Source organism: Leguminivora glycinivorella, chromosome 11, assembly GCF_023078275.1.
Source record: "Leguminivora glycinivorella isolate SPB_JAAS2020 chromosome 11, LegGlyc_1.1, whole genome shotgun sequence".
Lineage (NCBI taxonomy): Eukaryota > Metazoa > Arthropoda > Insecta > Lepidoptera > Tortricidae > Leguminivora > Leguminivora glycinivorella.
The window spans coordinates 6,418,651-6,442,812 of record NC_062981.1 but is presented as its reverse complement, the minus strand read 5'-3'; the positions used below and the strand labels follow the sequence as shown (position 1 = coordinate 6,442,812).

Below are 24,162 nucleotides of genomic sequence, written 5' to 3'. Positions count from 1 at the left end.
ATAGTAAGCAATGCCTTACATGCACTTTTAATTCGTCCATTTTCTTCCTTATATTAGCTCGGCGACAGCTAGTGAATGACTGACGAGAAACTGTGCGACTCGCCCTTTATATACTTTCGACCATAGAAGATTCTAGAACTCTCTCAAAAATTTTATGTGGAATTCAATCGATCGCTCATTACTTTCTTACCAACCCAATACATTTTAATTTAATCGATCCATTTATGCCCCGACGTATTGCAAATAACGTAAAATAATTATGACAAATCGCGTAACATATTGAGGTTTTTTGAACGTGCATTAAGTTAAAACATGGTAGACGCCTCTACTTTGACAGTAGAAGACGCGTTTCGTTCCAATCATGTTCTGTTTACACGACTCATTATGACCGATTTTTCAAAGTATAAACCATTTTATAAATTTTGTTTAGTATGACTAAAAGTAAACAATTACATATGAAATATTAACGTTTTAAATATTAATCACTTAATAGTATGTTTATAGTTTTATTCTGTCTTAGTAAACTAGACTAATATGAAAACAGCTCGGTAAGTAGTCGTAAAATGGAACGTATATACTTTTTACGCACTAGTTCGTAAAATACAACTTCTCGCACGCTAAACAGCCAAAAAACGGGCACTTTTTGAGCAACTGTATTAAAAAATAAATTTCGTGTCATTTACACGTGTGACCAAAAATAGGACACGTTTATCGTTTCATTATTATATGACAAGAAAAAGGAACACCTTTAGGCGACATGTTCATGAAATTAAACTGAGCTAAGAATAACACCCTACTACATATTCCTGAAACCTAAGGCGTTTCGAAAACTTGCGACTAATAGGTTACGTGTTTCGATTTTTTTTAAGATTCAGCTTCTAGACAAAATTAAAGGTAGGTAAGCACGAGTACATTATTCAAAATTTCGTTAAAAGTCCTTCTTTTGGAATTTCTTAATAAAGTCTTAAAAGGCTGTACTGCGCTCTCTTCGGAAGGAACCGTACTCCAACTACCTCCAACTCCATAAGGATCGGCAACGCGCAGGTAACACTTCTGAAGTTGCCTTAATCTACGGTGATAGCTCACCATCAGACGGGTCGTATCCATGTTTTAGAGTCTTGGTTTAAAAATATTATAATTAAATTTATTTGCCTTTGCCTATTTATTCGCCTGTATTAAGGTGTTGCTCCGGCAGCCTCCGAACTGCTACAATTACCCCGAATGGGGTCTCGAGGCGCGTTTGTTCCTAATTAACTTGTAATTACTACATTAAAAAGGACTTTGGCCTTTATTGTTATTTCCCTCTGTTTTATTGCGATAAAAGTTACAAAACTGTGAGAGTGTTGTTTGTTTGTTGTTTGGGATATAAATAGGCTTGTTTTATTTATGAACTGGGAAATAATCAAAATCGTCAAGTTTTAATTTACGAATGCTGTCACTTTGCCAAATAGCAAGCACTATATTAGCCACAAGTCCATTCAAAGAATATTATATAACACTAGACTTATACTACGCAGGAAATGTATGATGATATTTTTGTTTCTGACCACCGCCTACACAACTTTGACATCCACCCGCTATCTTCTCTTACCCATGACCATGATTCATGTAACTGCGTCGAAGTATCGGGAGCGCAAACAAAAACAAAAAGGTAATCGTGGTCTATATCCAAATAAAAACAAAGGTCAAATAAGTCAAATAAATCGAAGTTCATTCAAAACTCTTATCATTTAACAATGTTCCCTGTAAAATCACAACGCAAATAAATCTCGTTTTCCCAAAGCATTAATCAGCCGTCCCGATTCGAAAAGACAAACTGAAACAGTTCCGCTCTCAGCGGGATACAACTTCGCAAACAATCGGTTAGTTCTAATTAGCTTCTGTTTGCCGGACTAGATGAAAATGTAGGTCCTTGCGGGGCTCCTAGTAAATACTATGGCCTGGAATTGAACTTTACCGCAGAACTTGCTTTTGGTAGTCCTTGTGCTACGTTCACTTTACCAGCACCTATTTTTAACCCCCGACGCAAAAACGACGGGGTGTTATAAGTTTGACCTGTCTGTCTGTCTGTCGTCTGTCTGCTTGTATGTCTGTCTGTGTGTGTGTCTGTCTGTGGCATCGTAGCTCCCGATCGGATGAACCGATTTAGTTTTTTTTTGTCTGAAAGCTGAGTTAGTTAAAATTTTAATTTTGTGGTTAGGTTATAATATTAGAAGTAGGTACTTAACAAAATGTTGCAAAACGATTTATATACCCTGTAGTTGCATCGTCAATGACCACTGCATCCTTGAGTGTTGTGATTCCGTCAAGAGCGGTTGAGCATGACCAATGCATTTTTGCTTAAAGATTTACACGCCTGTCTATATAATTTTGTAAGCTCTTCTTGTCGCATAATTCGCATAAACTTTGCCATATACCTGTTATGGTTCTGTTTATGAAGAAGCGTGTACCTTTTCTTTGTTAAATTTTCTAGCTTTACTTTGTTGTGCTTCTTCACTCCCACGTATTGGACTCTACGCCACTTGGGTCTCAATGTAGCACGTACTTTATCTATATTTTGCTTATGCGCATATTTTCTCTGAGCGTATTATAATGAGGTTAGATGGGGTAAAATAAATACCGGGACAAAAGAAACACCGAGAATCCGCATATTGTTTTTCCACGACTAAATAAACCCTAACCTTACTTAACCTCATACATACATTTCAAAGCAAAACTTGGAGTTTGCATTTAAGTGTTTCAAGACGTTTAAAAAATCTCAGCTTTCGAAGCTTTTGCAATAAAGTGTGACAGATAATATAATCGATCTAGGACAACGATCCATAAGAAATTTTGCGTTTGCAGATTGTGATTCCAAGAAACCGCCGCCATCTTGGAAAATATAATAAACCTTTTTCATTTTCTTTTTTCATATGATTCCTCCTAGATAAATGTGTGTTATAGGTTTAAATTTTTGCAGACATTCGTGTATACATTATTATGTTTACTTATATTTCGTATATTGCGAATATGCTCTGGCATAAAACATAGAAAGCTCTAATATTGTGTAATGTTAAATAGTCTGGTCACGAAAGCTAGACCTCTTATTAATAATATAAATTCCAAATTTCAGGACTGGACTGTTCAAGAGATTCTGAACTGTCTTCCAGTTCGATTGTATTATGAATGGTGACCGAATGACGTCAAAACTCTCGATGAGAATGAAAATACGACATCCACACAGCTCGTCACGTCTCGAATGTAGGTCACATGAAATAAATACGATGATAGCTACAGTTTATTATAAAATTCCATTGTTTCCACAAGTCCCGCGAGGGGTTGCGTTTGCGTTCAATTTCATAGCAATATTTGTTGCGGTTCCCTGCGGGAGGCACCGGAGGCAATGCCGCGGTACAGTCGCCATCAGAAATATCGGAGCGGCCAAGGTTCTCACAATATCTAAACACCCCTTTATTGCCAAGGCTGTTTAAATATTTTGTACACCTTGAACGTTCCGATGTATCTGATGTCAGCGCCAGCGGGTTATATCGCGGTTGGCGTGCACTTGGCGTTAGTTTGATGTTCTAGTTCAGACGCTTAACTTGCTCCTCAATATGTTATTACTGAATAGTTTAGGAGAGTTTCTTGTTGCTTATTTGGTATGTATGAAATATAGGTAAGTTTGCGTCGAGCTTCGTGAGAGAAGTAATTTAGTTGTACAGTCAGCGTCAAAAATAGCGGGATATACATTAATCCAAAAATATTAGCCACAGTGAAATATTATTCTTAATATCTCAATACACGTTTAAAATTAGATAGGTATCTGTCACAAATGAATTTTTCTGCTATTAATAATATTTTTGAGTCTATGTTTGTCCTTACTTGATTGGTGCTGCCATGTTCCATAAATGTACGTATATATTATCTACATATTATTGAGACTCCTGTTACTTCATTTGTCTATAGCAACTGACTAATTATTGAGTTATAAAACTTATAAATCTCCTTTTTTTTTCAGGTAAGACTTAAGGCGTTATTGGCTCTTCAAATAAGAGTAAGTTTAACCGAATAAAATTTCATGACAATTGTCAGACACAGAACGATTCTATACCAAATCGGCGGTCATAAACATTTGTCGCCTTTCTTTACCGTCGATGTTTTTCAATCCTGTAGTACTAGCCAATTACACCACGTATTACGTCGATTCCTCAATAATCGTCGAGCACCGATGATCGCTCGCGGTCAAATATCATAAAACGGAGCGTACGTGCTCCGACGTGGCCAATAACCTTTATGTGCAGTGTTTGTACGCTGATAGATATATATGAACGGTGCAAGGAAAAGTTAAAGGAGCTTAGCACAGAGAGATAGGGGAAAAAAGTGGTGCACAATTGGACGAACCTCGTAAAAAACGAGAAATAACAAATAAAACAGGATCGATATTGAACGAAGCCATTTTGAAAATACATTCAACTGTTCGATCTTCTGTACCTAGGTACACACTCGTTTCTGTGCCGTTCTTTTTTTTAGTAAATGTCGTAATATCCTTGCTTTTTACTGTCGAGCAGCTAGGATCGGCTGCGATCAAATATCGTAAAACGGGACGTGCATACTGCATACGTATGTGCTCCGACGTGGCCAATAGCCTGCAGATAGCCTTTATGTGCAGTTTTGTGGGCTAGGTGTGGGATAGTTATCTATGAATGGTGCAAGGGAAACCTGAAAACACAAAGGTAAAGTGTTAAAGTTTCCAGGGTATCCAAGATAGCAAACTGGTACGGAAGGCAAGTTACAACCAATAATTTAAATAAAGCGGACATCAGACCGGTTTACAGGCATGAGTTGCGTTTTCGCGCGAGTCCAGACTAAGTCTAACTAGATGTCCACACATGCAACTCACGAAAGTCATGATAGCAAATCTTATTTATTTAAGGCCCTATTCAGGTTCCGAATAGCAGACTGGATAATCTTCGCTGGTCTCAGGTGATGCTCAGGTGTTAAATAATAAGCGGACTGTAGTTTAAAGCTGGTTTACTCCGAATTATGAGAAAGAACAAAGAAAGTGATACAGTGAATAGTCGTTGTGGAGAGCGGAATCAACGAACAGTAACCGTAAGTTTTTGAAAGCTCTTTTTTAAGCTGTCAAATTTGAATATAGAGTAAACATTGCCTTAGGTACAATTTGAATATAGAAACTTGAATTACATATGTGATTTTAAACAATATTGATATTTGAATTAAAAAATACAAATTGAATAAATATTGAATAATGGAATTTTGAATGCTTAATAAATTAAAAATAATACAAATGATTTATAAAATGCGTAATGTCAACTTGAATGAATACAAATATTGAATATTTGAATTAAAAAATATTATTTGACAATTATTATGAATTAATTAAAATTATTACATGAAAATTACTGAATAATTAATAAAATTAACTAAAGAAAATAGGATCAAAAACTTGAGCGTTCTTAAACGTTTCTGAACACAGACCTTTGACATTATACGAGTATGTGTAAACAAAACAATAACGCATCACACCACGCCCCCAACCGTTTTCCCTATGTCGCATTGTGATAGCAATAAAAAGCAATTCCTTTCAATAAGGACACTTCAGGAAGTCCGTTGACCCGATGTTTTCCGCGATCCATTTCACTTAGTATCTCTCCCAGCTATCTCAGCTTGCGGTTTGTTATCTGATGGGAATTTCTTTGACTACAGGATTGCCTGTCGTATGGGTCTGGCGAACGATCTATGTAGACTTTTTAAGTCTTTTCCTTTGTCGGTGGAGTGAGGTCGGTAGATGTAGACAATGGGATTCTTAGGTTTCAAATGCTATGCATTCGTTTCTTGTACTACACTACGAATCAAAACGAAGGAACGTGACATTAAAAGTTAGTACGTATTTATGTCTAGGTAGCCTGCAATCTATCATGGAACATGAAACCATTTTTAAGTTTCATTTAATTGAATACGAGTATATCCAATTTATCACTAAAGCTTTCACTGCTAAGCCAAATATAAAACAGCATAAAGTTACTATAATTGTTTGCATCGAACTGTAAAAGAAGAAGAACAATAACCGGAGTGAATGGAAGTAGGTATGTCTGCCGAATTAATCCCCTATCCTACCACTTATAACTTCTGCGTAGAATCCTAAGCAACTGTTGGAAGAGAGTGCAGGCGATCAACTCTATCAGGCGAATTAGTAGTAAGGTGTTAGTCATGTACAATGTTCGAGGTGTGAAACAAAAATGGATGCTGATGTGATTATTATGATGGGTTATCCAGATCCGCATTAAACACCGTATGCGGATTAGAATCATAGGTGATGCTGTCTGTCTTCTAGCTGTTAGGTGGACGCCATTATCAAATCCCTTTATTCATAATAAAATGCTTTAATTGCACACAACAGCGGCCGCTTCCAGACAACCTTCATATAGTCGAGTGGTATTGTTATGCAAATGTGCACCCTTTTGCATGTGCAAAGATTTCGTAATAACTGGTTCCCCCGAAATTCGACTCATTCGCTGTTGCTTTGCCAATGCACAACGGGTTATTGTACGGCCTTAAATTACCTCTTAAAACGTCCTCCCTAGGGATTACAAAGTCATTCACATTACGATGCATTCATTCAAAACATCAATTGAAACTTTACTAATTAATCAAAGCCGTGTTATGTTTATGTTGACGTATTAGACTAAAAAGCTAACTTACTTGGCTGGCGCGATAACCTAAAATGAGTTTTGGCTTCTAACACGACTTTGCTTGGCCTTGAGCGGTATCGCGCCAGCTTTCACCGACGCCGAGCTCACGGAGGTCTATCTCCGCTCTAATCCGCCCAACGATATTTTGAGTGACCACTTGACCAGCGATGGCGATGCCCTGTCCCCTATGCTCTTTATTTTGGTTCTAGACTAAAAAAAAATGTTTTTTTTTGCCTGCACTTTTACAACATTAGTGATGATTTAGTGTACATGTCATCTTATATGTACGTCTAGTCTCATCTTAAAAGGTAAGTAAGTCAGAATTAATTCGGGTACCTAATATTCCTATAAATGTGTGGCTGCACATAAAAATAATATCGAAATAGCCCTATAATCCTATATAATCACAATTCGACGTAAATGCCACATTGTAACATGATAAAAATCACATCACTTAACTCGTTAACGTTGAGTGGGTGGATGTGCTTAGCATTAAATATAAAAACTTTGCCGACGGTATAAAACCTACGCCAATCATAGGCTAAGTAGACTGCGTATCTTCTATTTCGGTATCCCGTATATTAGTCATACGCGATTACAGGCAGATTTGTAAAACCTAAGTGTAAGGCTTGAGTGCACGTTCGGAGCGGAGCGTTCGGCGGGGCGCGCAGCGGGGCGGGCGAGCGTGTGTCCACTAGGGGAGCGAAAAAACACTTTTCTGGAATTAGCAAACCTAATAGTTATCAATCAATGCCCCTTAGTCTATGGAGCCTTTGTGCAAATTTTCGGCTTTTTAAATCAACATCTTCTGCCTCCGCATTAGGGTTGAAATTTCGAAAATCTCATACAAACCTAAAAATTCAACTTTCAGATAAAAAAATAATGCGGCAGTATTATGTTTAGTTTATGTTATTGATACATATCATTATGAGAAAGTACAAAAATTTGCGAAAATAGCGTCAAGAATCGCCAAAGTTTGTCTAGTTTCAGTACATTCGCCAAAATAGCCGCTAAAATACTGAAAATTGCCGATTTTTAACGCTATTTTCGCAATTTTTGGTAGTTTCTTGTAATAATATGTATCAGTAATGTATACTGTTGTGTAAATTTTTTATCTAAAAGTTGAATTTTTCAGGTTTGTATGAGATTTTCAAAATTCCAAACTTATTGCAGAGGCAGAAGATGTTGATTTAAAAAGCTGAAAATTTGCACAAAGGCTTCATAGACTAAGGGGCATTGATTGATAACTATTAGGTTTGCTAATTCCAGAAAAGTGTTTTTTCGCTCCACACTAGTGTCCACCCTATACAGCGTCGACTCAGGACACTTGTATGATCTTTAGTTGTTTGACATACACGCCACACGCTCCGCCCTTCTGCATTCCCAATATCAGCGTGCAGTGCACTCAGGCCTTACACCTTACGATAGTACTCTTTATTTATACTGTGCTTACACTAAAGTTTAGTCTCATGGCAATACGAGTGACAGCACGCGTCTTCGTGAATAACATAGCCATAGATTCATCTGCGTGTGTCATTATTGTCATTAAGGTAGAGTTGGGGAAAGGTCGAATTAGTACGTGTGACGCAACCTGGCACTGCATATGGTAATTTGTAACGCCACTCTAACTGAGAGTGAATGGACAGCGTTATTATTGTAGTAAAGTAGTTACAATAGAGACGCGAGAGGGAATTTAGTGGTCGCGTTTGTTGACGAGATTGCGTGATAATGACAGTCTGTCTCATTTAGTTGTGTGGTGTTACGGTTATGGACATGGTAGAGCAGGCATCACACACTTCATAAGCCTGCTGTTTGTTAAAATGTGGATTGTAAAATGAAGGTCAAGCTCGCTGTATCGTAGGCAACGTCTTTGTTTCGGTTAGTCTGTGGTCATGAATAAGTTTTTTTTATAATTAAAAAAAAAATCGAAATTTAGTGTTCAAGCTAACTTAAATACAAACTCTTATTTACTCGTAAAATGTACTTTTTCAATCGGTTACTTATGAGTTTATTTTGTATTTGTATCATCAATTATTACGCCTAAAGATACCCCAGGGCAAAGAATTACGAAATAATTCCACCGCCACCGGGCCAATATCGCGTGGTAAATAAATAAGACCCCAAGACTCGAGCGGTGACCCAAAACGTGTTCGCTCCGGACTCTTTCATAAACTTCTTTTATCGACGCTTTATGCTGTAATGCGTACCCGACTAGCAATTACCTAACGATAGTAGTTTCAATCGATGTAATTTCTTATTGATGAGAACTCAGATATACAATGTCTCATTTGACTTTTTCGACATTCGACAAAAAACAAAAAGATATACATAATCACGGTCTACATTCCGGTGAATATAAGTATATTTGTGTTTTTTTACGTGTGAAGTTTGTCCCAACTCCGGTATCGTCTGCGTAGCAGGTTCAATCAATACATAGCTACTGCGTCATCGTTTAGAGCCCCGGTAAGAATAAATGCGTAGTTTCTGTCATTCACTGACCTAGCTGATGTCCGTGTGACAATGGCAAAAACTATAAACGACTAGCCAACTGCTTATTTACCTACATTTTCTTCACCTTTGGGTTAAATTTTAAAATCTTTTTTGGAGATGAACGCTATACTAGTAGTCCGATCGTACAAGTCTACGAAACCTGGACCTCCTTCGTAATTGACCTTAGCCTTCTTCTTTGCTTGTACCCACGTTATGTGGAATCGGCTCCCCTAATTTTTATACGCCATAACATTTTGTGTAGGTTTGTCGGATTAAGGGCCAGTTGCATCAACCATATTTGACGGACACATCATCGTCACGCAGCAGACGTCTATGGAACTTCCCATACAATAACATTTAACGAACGCTTTAACGGTGACAGACGGTTTGATGCAACCGACCCTAAGAATCTTCTCCTTAGGAACATGCAATGAGCAGCACGCCAACTACTCAGACATACGCTAAAAATCTCGAAAAAGGTTCGGAAGTATTTTACAGTTGTAGTGTAGTGAATAAAGTAATTGGTGTAGTGTCTGGATCGTCAAGCATGCAAAGCAGGCCGCGGATCACCGACTGAATTGATCAAGCCGATGAAATCAAAGCGCACGTGCCCTGAATTGCCGTTACGGGCTCCATTTCAGCTGATCGGTTCGTTATTTGCATTAATAAACCAGCTAGTGGTTAGATACGCTATAGAGAATCCTAAAATAACTCAGAATTCACATTATTTTGTAGCACCTTCGTAAATTCGGCATTGTAAGTAAGTAATTGAATTACGCCGTTTCGTTTCTACATAAGTTTCATAAAGAAACTTCTTGCAAACAGCTCGCAAGAGGAATGAGATTATTGAGGCTACGGCGCTGTTTGAGCGTCTCTTCTCGAACCGGGTAATTTGTCCGCCCACGACACGTCGACTATGTTGTAGATTTTTATTTATATGTGCTGTTGAATTATAGTTTTTACGACTCGAAACACGCTCGAGTCCTTTTATTACCTAGCCTTTAATCAAGAGAAAATGACCTTTTATACAGTATTGTAATTACTAGAGATGTAACCCAAAATAGCACTTATGGTGACCGCTATCCTTCGGAGCGGTCGGGTTATTGTGGATTTGTTAATGATATTTGCGGTAGTGGGTGCGCGCCGATCGGCCGCGCAGCGGCGCGGCGTTAGATCGAAGGCTCCAGTGCCGCGGGGGTGGGTGCGCGCATGCGCCCGGGGCTTCGCTGCCGTCTCCGCTGGCGGCCCGCAGTCGCACCGCGTAGCCCTGCGACGCGCCATGCCGGCCGACGCTGCGACCTGACCGGAGCGCCGCTCTAACCCAATAGTGTAAACCGCGACAGGATTCGTCGCTCGGACCTCAACCGCACGGAGGCTCTGGTAAGTCCGTAGCGGTTCTCACAGCCCGAGGTCGGAGGCTTTCGATGTGCTTTTCCGCGAAGTAGGGGGCGCTAGTGCGCGCGGTGAGTCATCTCTGCGGCGACGAGTTTTCATGGCCGCCCTTTCGATCTTGTGGATCGGCAGGAAGATGTGAGGCTGATGCAGTGGTTACGTAAGTGCGTGAGCGGTGCAGCGGCGAGCACGGCCGACACTTTCGAGTACCGGTGCGCACTCGAGCGCGGCCCATTACCGCACGCGAGGATTGCTTTCAGGAAAACATTCACCATTCTATCCGCGGATCTTGTGCTGGCAGCCGTGCCATGTCTGTGCCCAGTCGTCATGAGGCCTGACGTGCGCGCTAATGTCTCGGAAACTTGGAATTTTGGTGATTTCTATGTTGGATTGTGAAAGTGGTTTTTGAATTAAGTGTTTGTGGAAAGACATTCGGAATACATTTGAGTTGTGGTTTGAAGTAGGTATTGATTTCGTGAATTACTCGTAGTATTTTAGTGTTGTAATAGTGGGTGTAAATAATTAAATTATAATTGGTGGTGGAGACTTGTGTTACAGACCCATTAGAAATGACTGTGTGCCGTCGGATTGCCGTTCAGTACTACATATTATTGTAGGGTCATTAATTGATATGTATGAATGTCTAAATGTTAGATGTCCTTATTTCCGACATTATCTTTGCAATAACCATTATTTTCGGCTAGATTGTTTTCCTGAAAAAATAGTCTTGAAAAAATGCAACTCGTTCTTTCTGACATGACAAAGACAACCGCTTGTTGTCGAATTCTTATTCAATGACGGAGCATAGACATTCTAATAAGAGCAAGCAAACCTTTATTACAACTAACATTCTTATAAATAAAAACAGCCTACGTAGACAGTATATGTAGTTACAACGAATGCATTAAAAACGAACGCAACAAAGAAGTATCCACTTTAATAGTCCAATCAAATAGATCAACATTAGTTTTCCTCTAGATCTACGATGAATAAATCAACCAAGATCTTTGTTACCGTTTGTTTTGAAACGAACCTATCAGCTGTCGGCGCGTGCGCAGCCGCTGGTCCGTGACGATCGCACCAATTACGCTGCTACTTGACCCAACCGCTACTGTTACACTCAAGTTGCAACCGATATTCTCTTTATACTAGTACACGCGAACACGCAACCACTTATTAGAAGACGATATGACTAAACCGGTCACCACCCCTTTTCCTCCCAAGGGTATCGTAGAAGTCGACTATAAGGGTTCAATTTGTGATGTGAGCGATGGGCTAGCAATTTGTCAGTATATATACCATAATATCGTTTCCTTTCAACCCCTTCATTGATAAAGCGGAATAGTGAATTTACACCTGCAAGTAATTGCTTGAAATTTTGTACCTAAAGGTGAAAAGAGGTGCAGATATTTGCCACTCGCTCTTACCCAAAGTTGCGTCTCAAGACTTGCAGCAATAATTTGCTGGTGTAAATTCAGCTTAAATAAGAGTGGCACGGGAACTTGAGCAGTTTTATGTCCTCTGCATATGCCATTTTGGAGACGTTTCCGCTATCAAGTAACGTACTAAAAACTGTACTGATGGCACCAGTTACCTACAAAGGTACTTGACCCAATCATTACCGTACTGTTACACTAGCGATGCAACCGATATTCTCTTTATACTCTTAAATTGAACACGTACACGCGAACACACGCTGAGCTGCTTATTAGAAGACGTTATAATATGAATTAACTGTTTCATCGCCGCTTGTACTTATAACACCAAATACTCACTGTATACCTTATACGTTTGAGATAAGATTGACGAACTTAACAGCGATGATGGTAAGAACATTGACGGGAACTAAATAGCCGCGGAAAAAAAACTAACAGAGCAAGATCTTATTGTGAGTGGCGCAAGAGCGTGTTTGGAAATGTTTGGCCACCAAACACCTTAAGTTTTTGTGAAATGTAACGGGGAATGGTAAAATGGTTTTGCTGCTTTTTTGTTGTCATTAGAGTTTACCGCTACTGAAGATTTTTGATGCTTCGTTTAGTTCAATAATCTTCCAGTCCAAAAGTTGTAGATAGTAATAAAAACTCACAAGATCTAGATCTACAAGATTATTATTTATGTAGGTCTGTACAGCTTGAGTACCTTATTATATCTTGTAAGTTTACATATAAATATAAATATTATAGGACATTCTTACACAGATTGACTGAGGCCCACGGTAAGCTCAAGAAGGCTTGTGTTGTGGGTACTCAGACAACGATATATATATAATATTCCGTTTCGGGCTACTTAGACAGAGGGATGCAGGTTGACGTGCTGTACTTCGATTTCAAAAAAGCCTTTGATCGCGTAGATAACGATGTACTCTTAAGCAAATTATGCAGCATTGGTTTCTCGCCTAAACTGCTTTGCCTTTTTGCTAGTTATCTACGTGATAGACGGCAATATGTGCAGCACGGATGCTTTGTGTCGGGTGCCTACCCCACCCGTTCCGGGGTCAGTCAGGGCTCTATTTTGGGCCCTCTGCTCTTTGGCGTTATGGTCAATGATCTGGCCTTGGTGCCTAAGCATGCGCAATGCCTACTCTATGCTGACGACCTGAAACTGATTTACAGGGTCCAGGAAGAGTCTGACTTACAATCTTTACAAAGTGATATTGATCGGGTTTATGAATGGAGTCTTGTAAACAAACTTCAGTTCAATGTTGACAAATGTGCGGTTATTACTTTTAGTAAAGTGCGTAGTCCCCTGTGTAGGCAGTATCTCCTGGGGTGGAAACCCATCGCCCGTGTCACATCAATACGTGACTTGGGGGTTGTTTTAGATTCCCACCTTAACTTTCACGAGCATATGACAATGCTTGCTGCAGACTGTTACCGCAGGCTTGGGTTTGTTGTCCGCAACGCCAAAGAATTTGACGATCCCAGGGCCATAAAGCTTCTTTATGCTGCCCTCGTGAGAAGTAAGCTAGAGACAGCATCAGCCGTTTGGAATCCCCATGAAGCGTCCTATATCCTGCTGCTTGAAAAGGTCCAAAAAACATTTTTGCGCTTCTTTTATAAAAAAAGGTACGGGTATTATCCATTCTTGTACCCAACAAAATTCCTTTTGGGGACGTTGGGTTTCTTCTCGTTAGAAGTTAGGCGTAATTTCGTGCTGATGTCTGTTGCTTGTGGTATTTTGAAGGGGGAGTCAGATTGCCCGGTTTTAGTATCCCAGCTGGTACGTCTGTTTGTTCCTCCTGTGACGAAATATGCCTTCCGTGAACGTAGGCACCCTTTACTGGCGGTGCCGGCCGCACGGACCGTGTCTCGCCGCAAGTCACCGTTAGTTCGTGCAATACAAATGGTGAATGAGTTTTTAGACGGGGCACCTAATGTAGATATTTTTGCGAGCAGATGGGCGTTTGTACGTGACGAATGCCTGAGGTTTTGTGTGAGATTGGATGCTAGGCCTTCATCTGTTATTTAGTATATTTAGTGTGTTATGTTATGTTTAATTTTGCTGTTTAATATTTTATTTGGTGTTACTTGTTGTAATGTTTATTTAAAATTCACGGTGCTTTAGTTTTATTTACTGTCATACTGTGTAATTTTCTTTGTGTAAATAAATAAATAAAATAAATAAATATATAAATACTTATATACATAGAAAACATCCATGACTCAGGAACAAATATCTGTGCTCATCACACAAATAAATGCCCTTACCGGGATTCGAACCCGGGACCGCGGCGCAGCAGGCAGGGTCACTACCGACTCACCCAATATATTCCAATAATAGAAACGATAAGAATTATGTTCAAGAGTGAAAACGACTCGATATAGTAGTGTTGCTTAATTTTTAAAGAATCATTTAATTAATAAATAAGAAAAGAAAGGAACCATTCGGTAAATAACGAACAGACGTAATTGTTGTTCTTGAAAATGTTAAAAATATATTCTCAGCTGTAATACTTAAGTACGTTAAATATTAATCACTGTCAAAAACAAGTAACAACGCAACAGTGAGAGCTATTAAACTAAGTAAGGTCTCAATGCAGTAATATGCGTCTGCAAATTACAGCTGTGGCATGACGGTTACACCTAAGGCCAAAAAAAGACAACTAAACCTAAAAGGCCTTATATTGTGGTGCAAGAGTCAGTTTTACTTGAACTACTTAGTGTTATTTGATCTTGACATTCGAAATGTGTTGCACTTCTAAATGTATTATTTTTCATCTTAAATAGTTACCAGACACTTTAAATTCATGCTATTAGAGAAGCGCGCTCTCAGATATTAAATATTTTTACATATTTTTGATAAGTTGTACGCACCCATATTTTTACACTTGACTGTACCTACTGAGACGTCTCGAATAATTGAAAGTTGTCATTTAGTTACATGTTTAACATATTTTCACCTACGTACTTATGTTACCAATTGGTAACCAACGACGTATAAAATCTTGCAGATTTTATAGCCAACTACGATAATAAATAATAATGTAGTACATAGCACTTTTCGCATTCAAAGCTGAGTTGAGCTGGAGTAAGGTTACGAGGGTTGATAGGAAGGCGTGCCGCTAGCTCGTGAAGGCCCTTAGCACTGTGCGCTGGCTGTCAACATAGCTTGGTATTGTTATAACTCTAGCATAGCAACTTATCGCCGACTTAGTCACTCGCCCTTGGTCAGGCAACAGATTGGAATGTTCTAAGTTTGACCTTGCGCAAATTACACATTGGGGACTGCGAAACTATCTTGCAAAACATCTGTTTACACAACGCCATTTCTGATTTCAATAAGGGTCTCATTATGGTTTATGGTGTTACAATGTTTTAGTATGCTTGTAATTACACTATTTTGTAGTTATTGCGTTTTAATGATGCTATCAAATGTTTAATTAGTGTTTGAAAGTTTTACTGTTTTGTAGCCGTTATGCCTGCCTAACTTAGTATTTTGATTACATTGTGTATACATAGTTATTGCAATGTCGGAAATATAAACTCGACCTGAGTAAACAATCTTTCAGATTATAATCGTATTTACATTTCTTTTAACAATAAGTAGACACGTAATACCTACAGCGATGAAACTTTATTAGGTTATTCTTACTAAAACAATGATGAGCGTTGTTTGTGACACTTTTTAATTTGCAAACAAAAGTTTTGAAACGGACAACTAGCCATTATTTGTAATGTCCATATCAATTCTGTAAATAAATATTAACGACGCAAAAAGCAACATTTATAATGCGATATTCACAATTATTACCGCCATTTCCAACAAACAACAAACCCTTGTGCAAATTAAAGCACAATACCATAGCGGAATTTCCCAAGACAATTCGCAAATGCTAACGTCTCCGGCATTATGGAGTAAAAGCCGTCCCGTGTCTAACGCCGATGACGCAAAATGCGCATTTGCATTCATTCCTAAGATCGCCATCTTTATCGTCAGGGAAATTGTCTCGCAATTGGAGTGGAACCACCCTACGTCTACTGCTTGACACTCTCTGCTTGACGATCTTTTGTTCTGTGTTGGCTGGTGATTAGATTATGGTGGTGTTTGCAGCAGACACCAAACATAGGAAACCGGCATACTCACAATTGACCGCAGCGACAACGTAGGTCTACGGTTTATCACGATTTGCTATTGTATGTCTACATTGTCCTCTACAGGTCGCAAATCTCAATCGATTCTCATGAAATTTTATAACTACTTAGATTCTATGATTAGGTAACCAAAATTTTCTAAACTCGTTTTCTTTTTCTTATTTTCTTCCTGTAGGTAGTTGTATGTAATTAATTGGAATGACTAAAGGTCGCATCACTCGCATCACTTGTCCTTCGTTAGTTTCTAGAGTTCACGATCGCAACTGAAGTGAACATTCAAAGAAAAGCTATTATAATATCACGATTTTCCTTAAGGACATGTTACTCTGCCTTCGCTAGTTTATTGGAGTGAAACTTTCCTACGCTTGCATGTGGGATTGCCATCTGCAATTTTTAAAGGTCACTTATCCTGCGACAGTTTGCGGGAAAAGGAAATTGACTTGGCTGGTAACTGGAGTGGAAAATCCAAGATATTTCTTTTAGTCGTTTCGTTCGTCCTGCGTTAGTTTATTGGAGTGGAACCTCCTTACGCCTACACGGACTTACGAGACGTCGGACATTTTTAAAGGGAGTGCCACTTGTCGTTCGATAGTTTATGTACTCGTAGTAGCAAATTGTTTCTTTAGTAGACCTCTCTACGCCTACACTAAAGATCTTTCCTAAAGTCAACCATTTCTTTATGGTGTTCATTTTATTTTGTATGATTCTTTTAGGAAAAGGCTTGTTTTATCAAAATAACGTTTTACAGCAGTCACTTAAAAATGAACGGTTATATCAGCACTTCAAACTCGTGTCTGGTTACCCTACAGCTCGTTAGCTTTCCCAAGACGTCACAGAAACGCTCCTTTAATATTTCCGAGCTGCTATTTTCTTGCAGCGACATTCAAAGTTACTCGGCTGAAGTTGCTCTAAGCTCCTTAACGATGCTTCTGACGATCGTTAGTTAGAACCTAAATCCAATTAAAATGTTTCGTAGAATTAAGAAATAATAGAAGATAAATGGATACCAGTGACTTTATTTGGCTTTTTAACCTTCGGAAGGGTAGTGTGTAGTTTTGTTGTCATTTAAACTGAGGTAGAGAACGGTTAATCAATACATAGTTTATTATTCCACGGTTTATTCATAAGTTTAATAACTAAGCACAAGTTTCCTATTGTTGAATGTTTATTGATGTATCTCGTCAGATAGGCTGGTTTTACTTTAACGTGGAGGCCTAGCGATCCGCGCAACCAATTGACAAGTTGATGTTGTCGTCCGCGCGGACCCATCCGCTTTACTCCAAGTGAGTTTTCACATTATCCGATCCGATCTCGGATGTCGGTCCGATATCCTATATATTTACGCCGCCATCTTTGATTTTCTTCTTTGACATCCTTCCTACTTCCGATATCGATTCGGATAATGTGAAAACGCTCTTAAACGCTCCTTGAAGTTAATACATATTAGTCCGGTGCAGTGCAGATCGCTCCGCGTGACACTAAATCTGTGTACAGGAGCTTAAAACCAGCCTCAATGATAAACTGATATGATATTATGCGTGATTTAATTTAATAGCTTCACAATTGCCTATTCTAACTTGATCCCTTGTTCGCAGGTGTAACTCGGTCCCCGTACCGATGTGTTAGTGCAACCGGACAGCAACACTAGCGCCATGTCGTCGGTGAAGGTGGCGGTGCGCGTGCGCCCCTTCAACTCGCGCGAGATCGCCAGGGAATGCAAATGCATCATAGAGATGGCGGGCAACACTACAGGTGAGATTTCTTTATTATGTTTTGTGGATACCCGGGGCTGTCTTTAAACTGCGCCCAAAAGAGATAATTACGAGTATATCTATTATGGGAATTGTGAACGCCATCTCGCCTTGTGTGGTAACTGGTAAGATAGGGTGCGGTGCGGTGCAGCGGATGGCATTCTAAATCTAGAGCAGAGCACAACTGGGAAAATACCTGCCCCCTACAGAAAACCGAAGCCAAATAACATTTAACTGATTAAATCCTACTAATAGTGTTGTGGTCCTGCCGATAAGGTTGCTATATTTTAACGAGAGTGCGGAGCGTTGCGTTGGCGTCAGCAACATGCATGTCACACCTCTATTAGAGTAAGTGGCGTTACACTTATGTCAGTGAACAACGGCCTGACTGATGCTCAGTGTTCAGTGCAATCACCTTAGTTGCCATCAACTTCAGGGATAGCAATGATAGCATGCGCTTTGCCGATCCTTTATATTTCGAAAAACCCATGCAGTCCATTCATACTATAGCTTTTCGGGACATCTTTGTCAGAGAGTTCATTCCCTAACTAGCGCATTCGGGTGAGGATGTATGCTGCACGTTGTGCGAACATTTAGATAGTTTTGACAGAATGGTACAATTGATAAATTTTGCACAGTTACTAGACCCAATATCGAGAAGGTTTGTTCATATATTTCGTAATATGGATGGCAAAGAACATCGATAGCAAAGGTTCACAATAGAAGAGGATTAAAGTTTATTCTATTAAATAAATGCCTTTCTACTATTATTTAAAGTGAACGTCTTTTTTTCATTACTTAAACTGGTAAAACACCTATTCAATTCACAGAAAACCTTTCTTTTGCTTTAAATGAAATATCTCTAGATATTGTACAAAAGAAATGTTCAAACAAAAAGTAAAGTAATCACATACACAGAGCCAACAACAATACTAAATGAAAATTCGAATACATATAAATAAAATAGAAGGGCAAAAGGGTAGAGGGCAAGATTAAGTAGGTAGATTTGTCAATGGTTTTTAAGTTAAAGTTTAAAATAAAAGTAGATTTTTTCATGAATGTTCATTCTGTGTTGACCTTGCAGTTTAATTTTATGGTAGACCTAAACAAGAACAAAATTCAACGAACGCTAACTTTATTGCTTCACCACAGTTGTTAAAAGAGTTCAGTATAAACCACAATAACATTATATTACTCCGTATGTTATACCGTTCCATTAAGTAAAGTTGTTGGGCGCGCCTACAAAGTTTAGGTACCTGTCCTTGAAACCCTACATTATCAAATTAGTTTCCATAGCTATCCCTGCTGGCCGATTTTGGTTAAAAAATTTGATAAGGATATACGACCTTGAACTTGAGCACCAATCTACATTAGGCGCTCACGCTTTGTACTCGGAAACTGTGAATAAGGAGCCTAGATAATATTAGAATCATAGACAGAAAACGCCAATAGAAGTTGTACTATTATATATTCTGTGATAGAAGCTCATATAAGTAGGTAAATAATTTATAATATAGGAGGCGCGCGTATAACCTGCCTTTTAGTAGCATCTGTATTTTTTTAGTTTGGTGTTTCGTAAGAATCGTAAGCTCCAATAATCGTTACATAAGACAACTAAGACAAGTGGTGTATGCCTCCCCAGCAATAGATGGTGAGGCCAGTGGTCGTCGTTTTATGGCCATCTCTTCGCTAATTACTAAACGACCACTACGCTGACGATAACCTTTGAGTGGGGCCGGGGTTTTGGCCGTGGTGAAGGCAACCAATAGCTTAAATTCATCTGGCGTGTGCGACGTGCTGTTACGCTCTGTCTGAACACTACTACACAAAACATCTTGGTGGCAATGTCCAAGTAGTCATATAACAAGACCCAAAAAAAATATTTCATAAGAATCGGCCCCCTGGCCCTTTGTAATCATGACTGACGTTTATAGCGTAATAAAAGCTCTTAAACTTTTTGCGTTCTGGAATATTTGGAATTTCAACGATGAAGCCCTTGAAATGGAATATTTTGAAATCTGGTCACGATCTAATGAGAATGCTTTTCACAGTAATAGCTACCTATTTGTTTTACAAGGGGGCAAAGTTGTTTAACCGCACGTGCCAATATTGATACATCATTTAAATCAATCATCATTTATAAGCCAGCTCAAAATATGAATTTAAAATTTGTATGAAATGACTTTGCACTCTTGTGGATAAAATGCAATTTTGCTATCTGTTTTCGAATAGCAAAATAAGTATTTACCAGTTGGTGTGGTGGAAATATTATTAATTTGTTTTTATTAACTGTAAGCGCACTAGATCGAACAAAAAGAAAATACTTATTTCAAGTTTCGTTAAAAGAGTAGGTAGGTATGTAACAATTAGAGCTCGGGAAGGGCGAGACACAATATAACAATTAGAACAGTATGTCAGATTATTATAAAGTAACTTAGCCCCGTGGATCTCCAGTAACAATAAGTCTATAAAGGCCCACTTGCACCAACCACTTAACTCAGGGTTAGTGGGCTGTCAACTGTCAAATTCCATATAAAATGGTGGGTTAACCTTCCATTTTCCTTGCCCTTAGACTAATCATGTGACTTGAACCAACTGAAAATAAAGTACACTACATAATACATATAATTTCAGGCAAACAAATAAGTGCTTGCTGAGTAGCAATATACTTGAAACTCAGAGGAAGGTTAGACAGGGAAACCTTACAACGTAACAATGTCAGCACGTACCAATTTCCGGCTACATGTTAAGGCTCCAGTACACAATGGCCCATGCTGGCCCACTACAGGCCATCGCCATTGTGTACAGGGGGTAATGGTATATGATGGCGGACAATTGTCAATCGTGGTGCGCAATCGGGGAGTTGTCGGTTTTTTGGGCACACTTCAAAGGAATCGTGGCGTAGCGTGGCCTGTGGTGTTCACACAATCGGCCATTGTTTAGTTTGTCACCGACCGCCTGACCGGGATAGTGCACTTTTTTGTTGCTAGAACTAGAATTTTTGATCGCCCAAAATATCAGTATCGTGGAGCAATGAAGAAACTTTTAAGTTTATTGATTTATATCAATCTGAGCCTGTAATATTTGTAAACAGAATATAAATAAATAGCCGCAGCCGTAATTACTTCTATGTCCATCGCAAGTGGTTTGCCAGCCAGCAATGAGACATGCGCCACTGTGTGAACACCAAGTGATCGTGGCCTACAATTGTGCATTGCAAAGCGTGGCCCATCACAGGCCATTGTGTACTGGAGCCTTTACATTGAAAGCTTTTTTTTTAATAGCTAGCTGTTTTAGTGCCCCACTGCTGGGCAAAGGCCTTCCTCCTTTTCCTCCACTCACTTGAAAAATGTTTGGATTTTTTGAATACTCACCTGATTTGTCTTTACTTTAGTCTGTTGATACAACTAATGTACATTCAAAGATTCATTCTTTTCAACGTTCATTATGTGTAATCAGAGCATATATTTGAAACATGATTCGGCAACCCGAACCCTCCTTAGAACTTGTACATTCCTTTTTGCTGTGTACTTAACACAGCAAAGGGAGTGTACAAGTTTCTAATAGGGTGGCAACGCGCTTGTGACACTGTTTGAGTTGCAGGCGTCCATAGGTTACGGTGACCGCTTTACATCAGGCGGGCCGTATGCTTGTTTGCCACCGCCGTAGTATAAAAAAAAAATATGATTCTAAATTATTATTTTAGCTTAAACTCATTCGTGTAAAAATAATTAAATAATTTGGTTAACTCCGAGCTTGGCGCAGATGAATGTATTTTTTAGCTGCTTAGAGTAAATATTTTACCCGAAATGCGTTTTTCAAGTTTAGTAGCTAACAAAGTATAATTAATTATATGACTCCTAAAACAACATGAGATCTTCATTAACTTGAAACTGTTGAATTATTAATAGATCCTTGGAGTAAGGCCATTAATTTTCATTTTGTATTACATTCATCTTATTGCATTCAATAATTGACTTTCACAACTAGATAGGGTCAAAGTTCGTTCGCTCTTATCTACGTCTTACTCGTATCATAATATACTTATGCCTAGCAGAGCAAAAGGGACAGAGATTATACAGTCTCATTTAAGAATAATAATATAAAAGTAAAGTTAATGTTGAACATGAAATATACCTAACAATATCTATTTGGTTTCTTGTAGCCATAGCCAGAACGTGCAGTATGTAAATTAAAAAAGCTTTCGTATATTACCGTCTACACCTAAAATAATCACAGATTTCGTCCGAAATTAAAGCCTGACCAGAAATATATGAGTATTGTTTATACTGTACTGTGCTGTGCTAAATATTGTCAAGAGGGCACTGATATTCCGTTGGCGTATCGTGCCTCCGATTTTATCACTTATTTAAGTTATTTATGTGCATAAAGCATCCGTCACGCATTGGCAAGTATGTCTGTGCGAAGGGAGGCCTATGCTCAGCAGTGGGCGATTAATGGCTGAAATGATGATGATGTGATGACGATGATGATGTCAGTGTGAGAGTGACAGATATCTAATCCACGTGGATAAGTGATAAAATTGGAAGCATAATACACCGGCTGATGTACATATGCGGTGACAGTTCAATATAGATATTGTGAAGAAAATAGTTCTAAAGAAAATCCGCAACATGGCGCGTAGGCATATATTTCTGGCAGGTCAGGCATAAAGGAGTATGCATATTTGATTCCTATAACGATAATCACTATACAATGAAGGCAGTTAACAGCTTCGCGCTAAGGTTTACTCGTTAGCGATACCGACTTAACGAGCTGCCCTCATTACTTTACCGTCCTAGGCCGAAAAGCGTACGTTTCCATTAAAGCCATGTGTGGATGGGCCCTTTTATTTGTCACAGACTCTTATACCTTTTTAATACGCGCCTGTGTGGATGCATACAGAACCAGGTTCACTTTGCGTTCTTTTTCCTGGATGTAGGTATGTTTACTTTACTTGTATAATTGATTCCTACCTATTTAAGTTCCAAAAACATAATCTTAGAGTCGTACCAGCAGTTTGTCTAAGATTAGTTGGAAATCCGCCAGTTGTTGTAAGAACTAAAAAAATACTAGTAAATCAAATGTGTGTGCACACGGGAAAACGTTCCACTTTGTCGATTGCTATAAAGCCGCTTTGTCAGTTTATTCATATAAAGATACCTAAAATATCACCTTGATGGTAACCGACAAAGTGAGACGTTTTACTAAACACACTCACAAATATCCATCTAGTCACACGTGTCTGTATTAAGTACGCATTATTAGGTATATATCTTGCTTTATTTTTTTTATACACTTACTGCAGAAAGCTATAATACCAAAAACATAAATCAGTGGTGCTACCCGCAGGCAACTTCATGGATCTTATCCCCATGTCAAGTTCATTGTCGACGTAAAAGTCCAAAAAGTAATTCGCAAAGCTTACCAACATACACCAACCAACAAAGACGTAGACCAGACCAACCAGACTACGCGCTTGTTTGGGAATGTAAAGGTCTAAATGGGGAAGCACAAGTGTACAGACATGTACGCAACATTTGTGAATGACCATATATTGTAAAACGCGTGGGGTCATTCAGTGCGTCACGCTGTAAAGCCTGAAAACATTGAATATGCATTAGTTGGGCATTTCGAAGGTCGTTACACCCACGTGGTGACGTGATGCTTAAAGTTGCTCGTATCTTTACATATAAGTTCATATATGCCAGTTGTTTACACTGTCTAATGCTTCACAATATTCATAGAATTTTCGGCATTGTTTCAATATAACTTTCCTGTACTTAAAATAATAGTACATTACTACAGAGGCCGGGACAAACCTAGACCTCAGACCTATCCGGCCTCGCTTCGCTCGGCCGTCTATATGTCTTCGGCCGGCAACCCCATTTCTCGCCGAGGTATGTATAGTGCTTTTCTCAAACATGGTATGAAATAAATGTCTACTGAAAATAGTAACTTTGATGGCTGTATCTCCTAAACGGTGCGTCGTAGCGCAAAAATAATCGAATTTTCGTTCCCCTTTGATACCACGTATACGCTTATAAAAAAACAAAAAGTTAAAAAAAAATAGAAAAAAACGAAAAAATTTTTTTTTGTATGAAAACGCACCCAAAATCAAATATTGTCTGGGGCCCGTACCAGTTGCAGTCGGCACGTCTATAAAGCCCCTTATAGTTTTTTTTAATTGGCTAAATACCTGGATGTTATGTCACAATTATCTGTGTTTGGAAATTAAAAACCCTA

General features: G+C 38.9%; 1 protein-coding gene across 12 annotated transcripts in view; it reads left to right on the top strand.

Moving 5' to 3' along the window:
• Positions 1-24,162, top strand: part of LOC125231271 (kinesin-like protein unc-104) — a 172,451-nt gene that overhangs the window by 83,640 nt on the left and 64,649 nt on the right. For 10 of the 12 annotated variants that reach the window (XM_048136709.1, XM_048136710.1, XM_048136702.1 and 7 more), the window contains exon 3: positions 17,761-17,917. In XM_048136709.1, coding sequence (XP_047992666.1) covers positions 17,818-17,917 — 100 coding nt within the window. In that variant the 5' untranslated portion in view covers positions 17,761-17,817. Of the gene's footprint in view, positions 1-10,445; positions 10,563-10,950; positions 11,035-17,760; positions 17,918-24,162 lie in introns of those variants that run through there. The other 2 variants (XM_048136699.1, XM_048136701.1) reach the window with 2 other exon arrangements.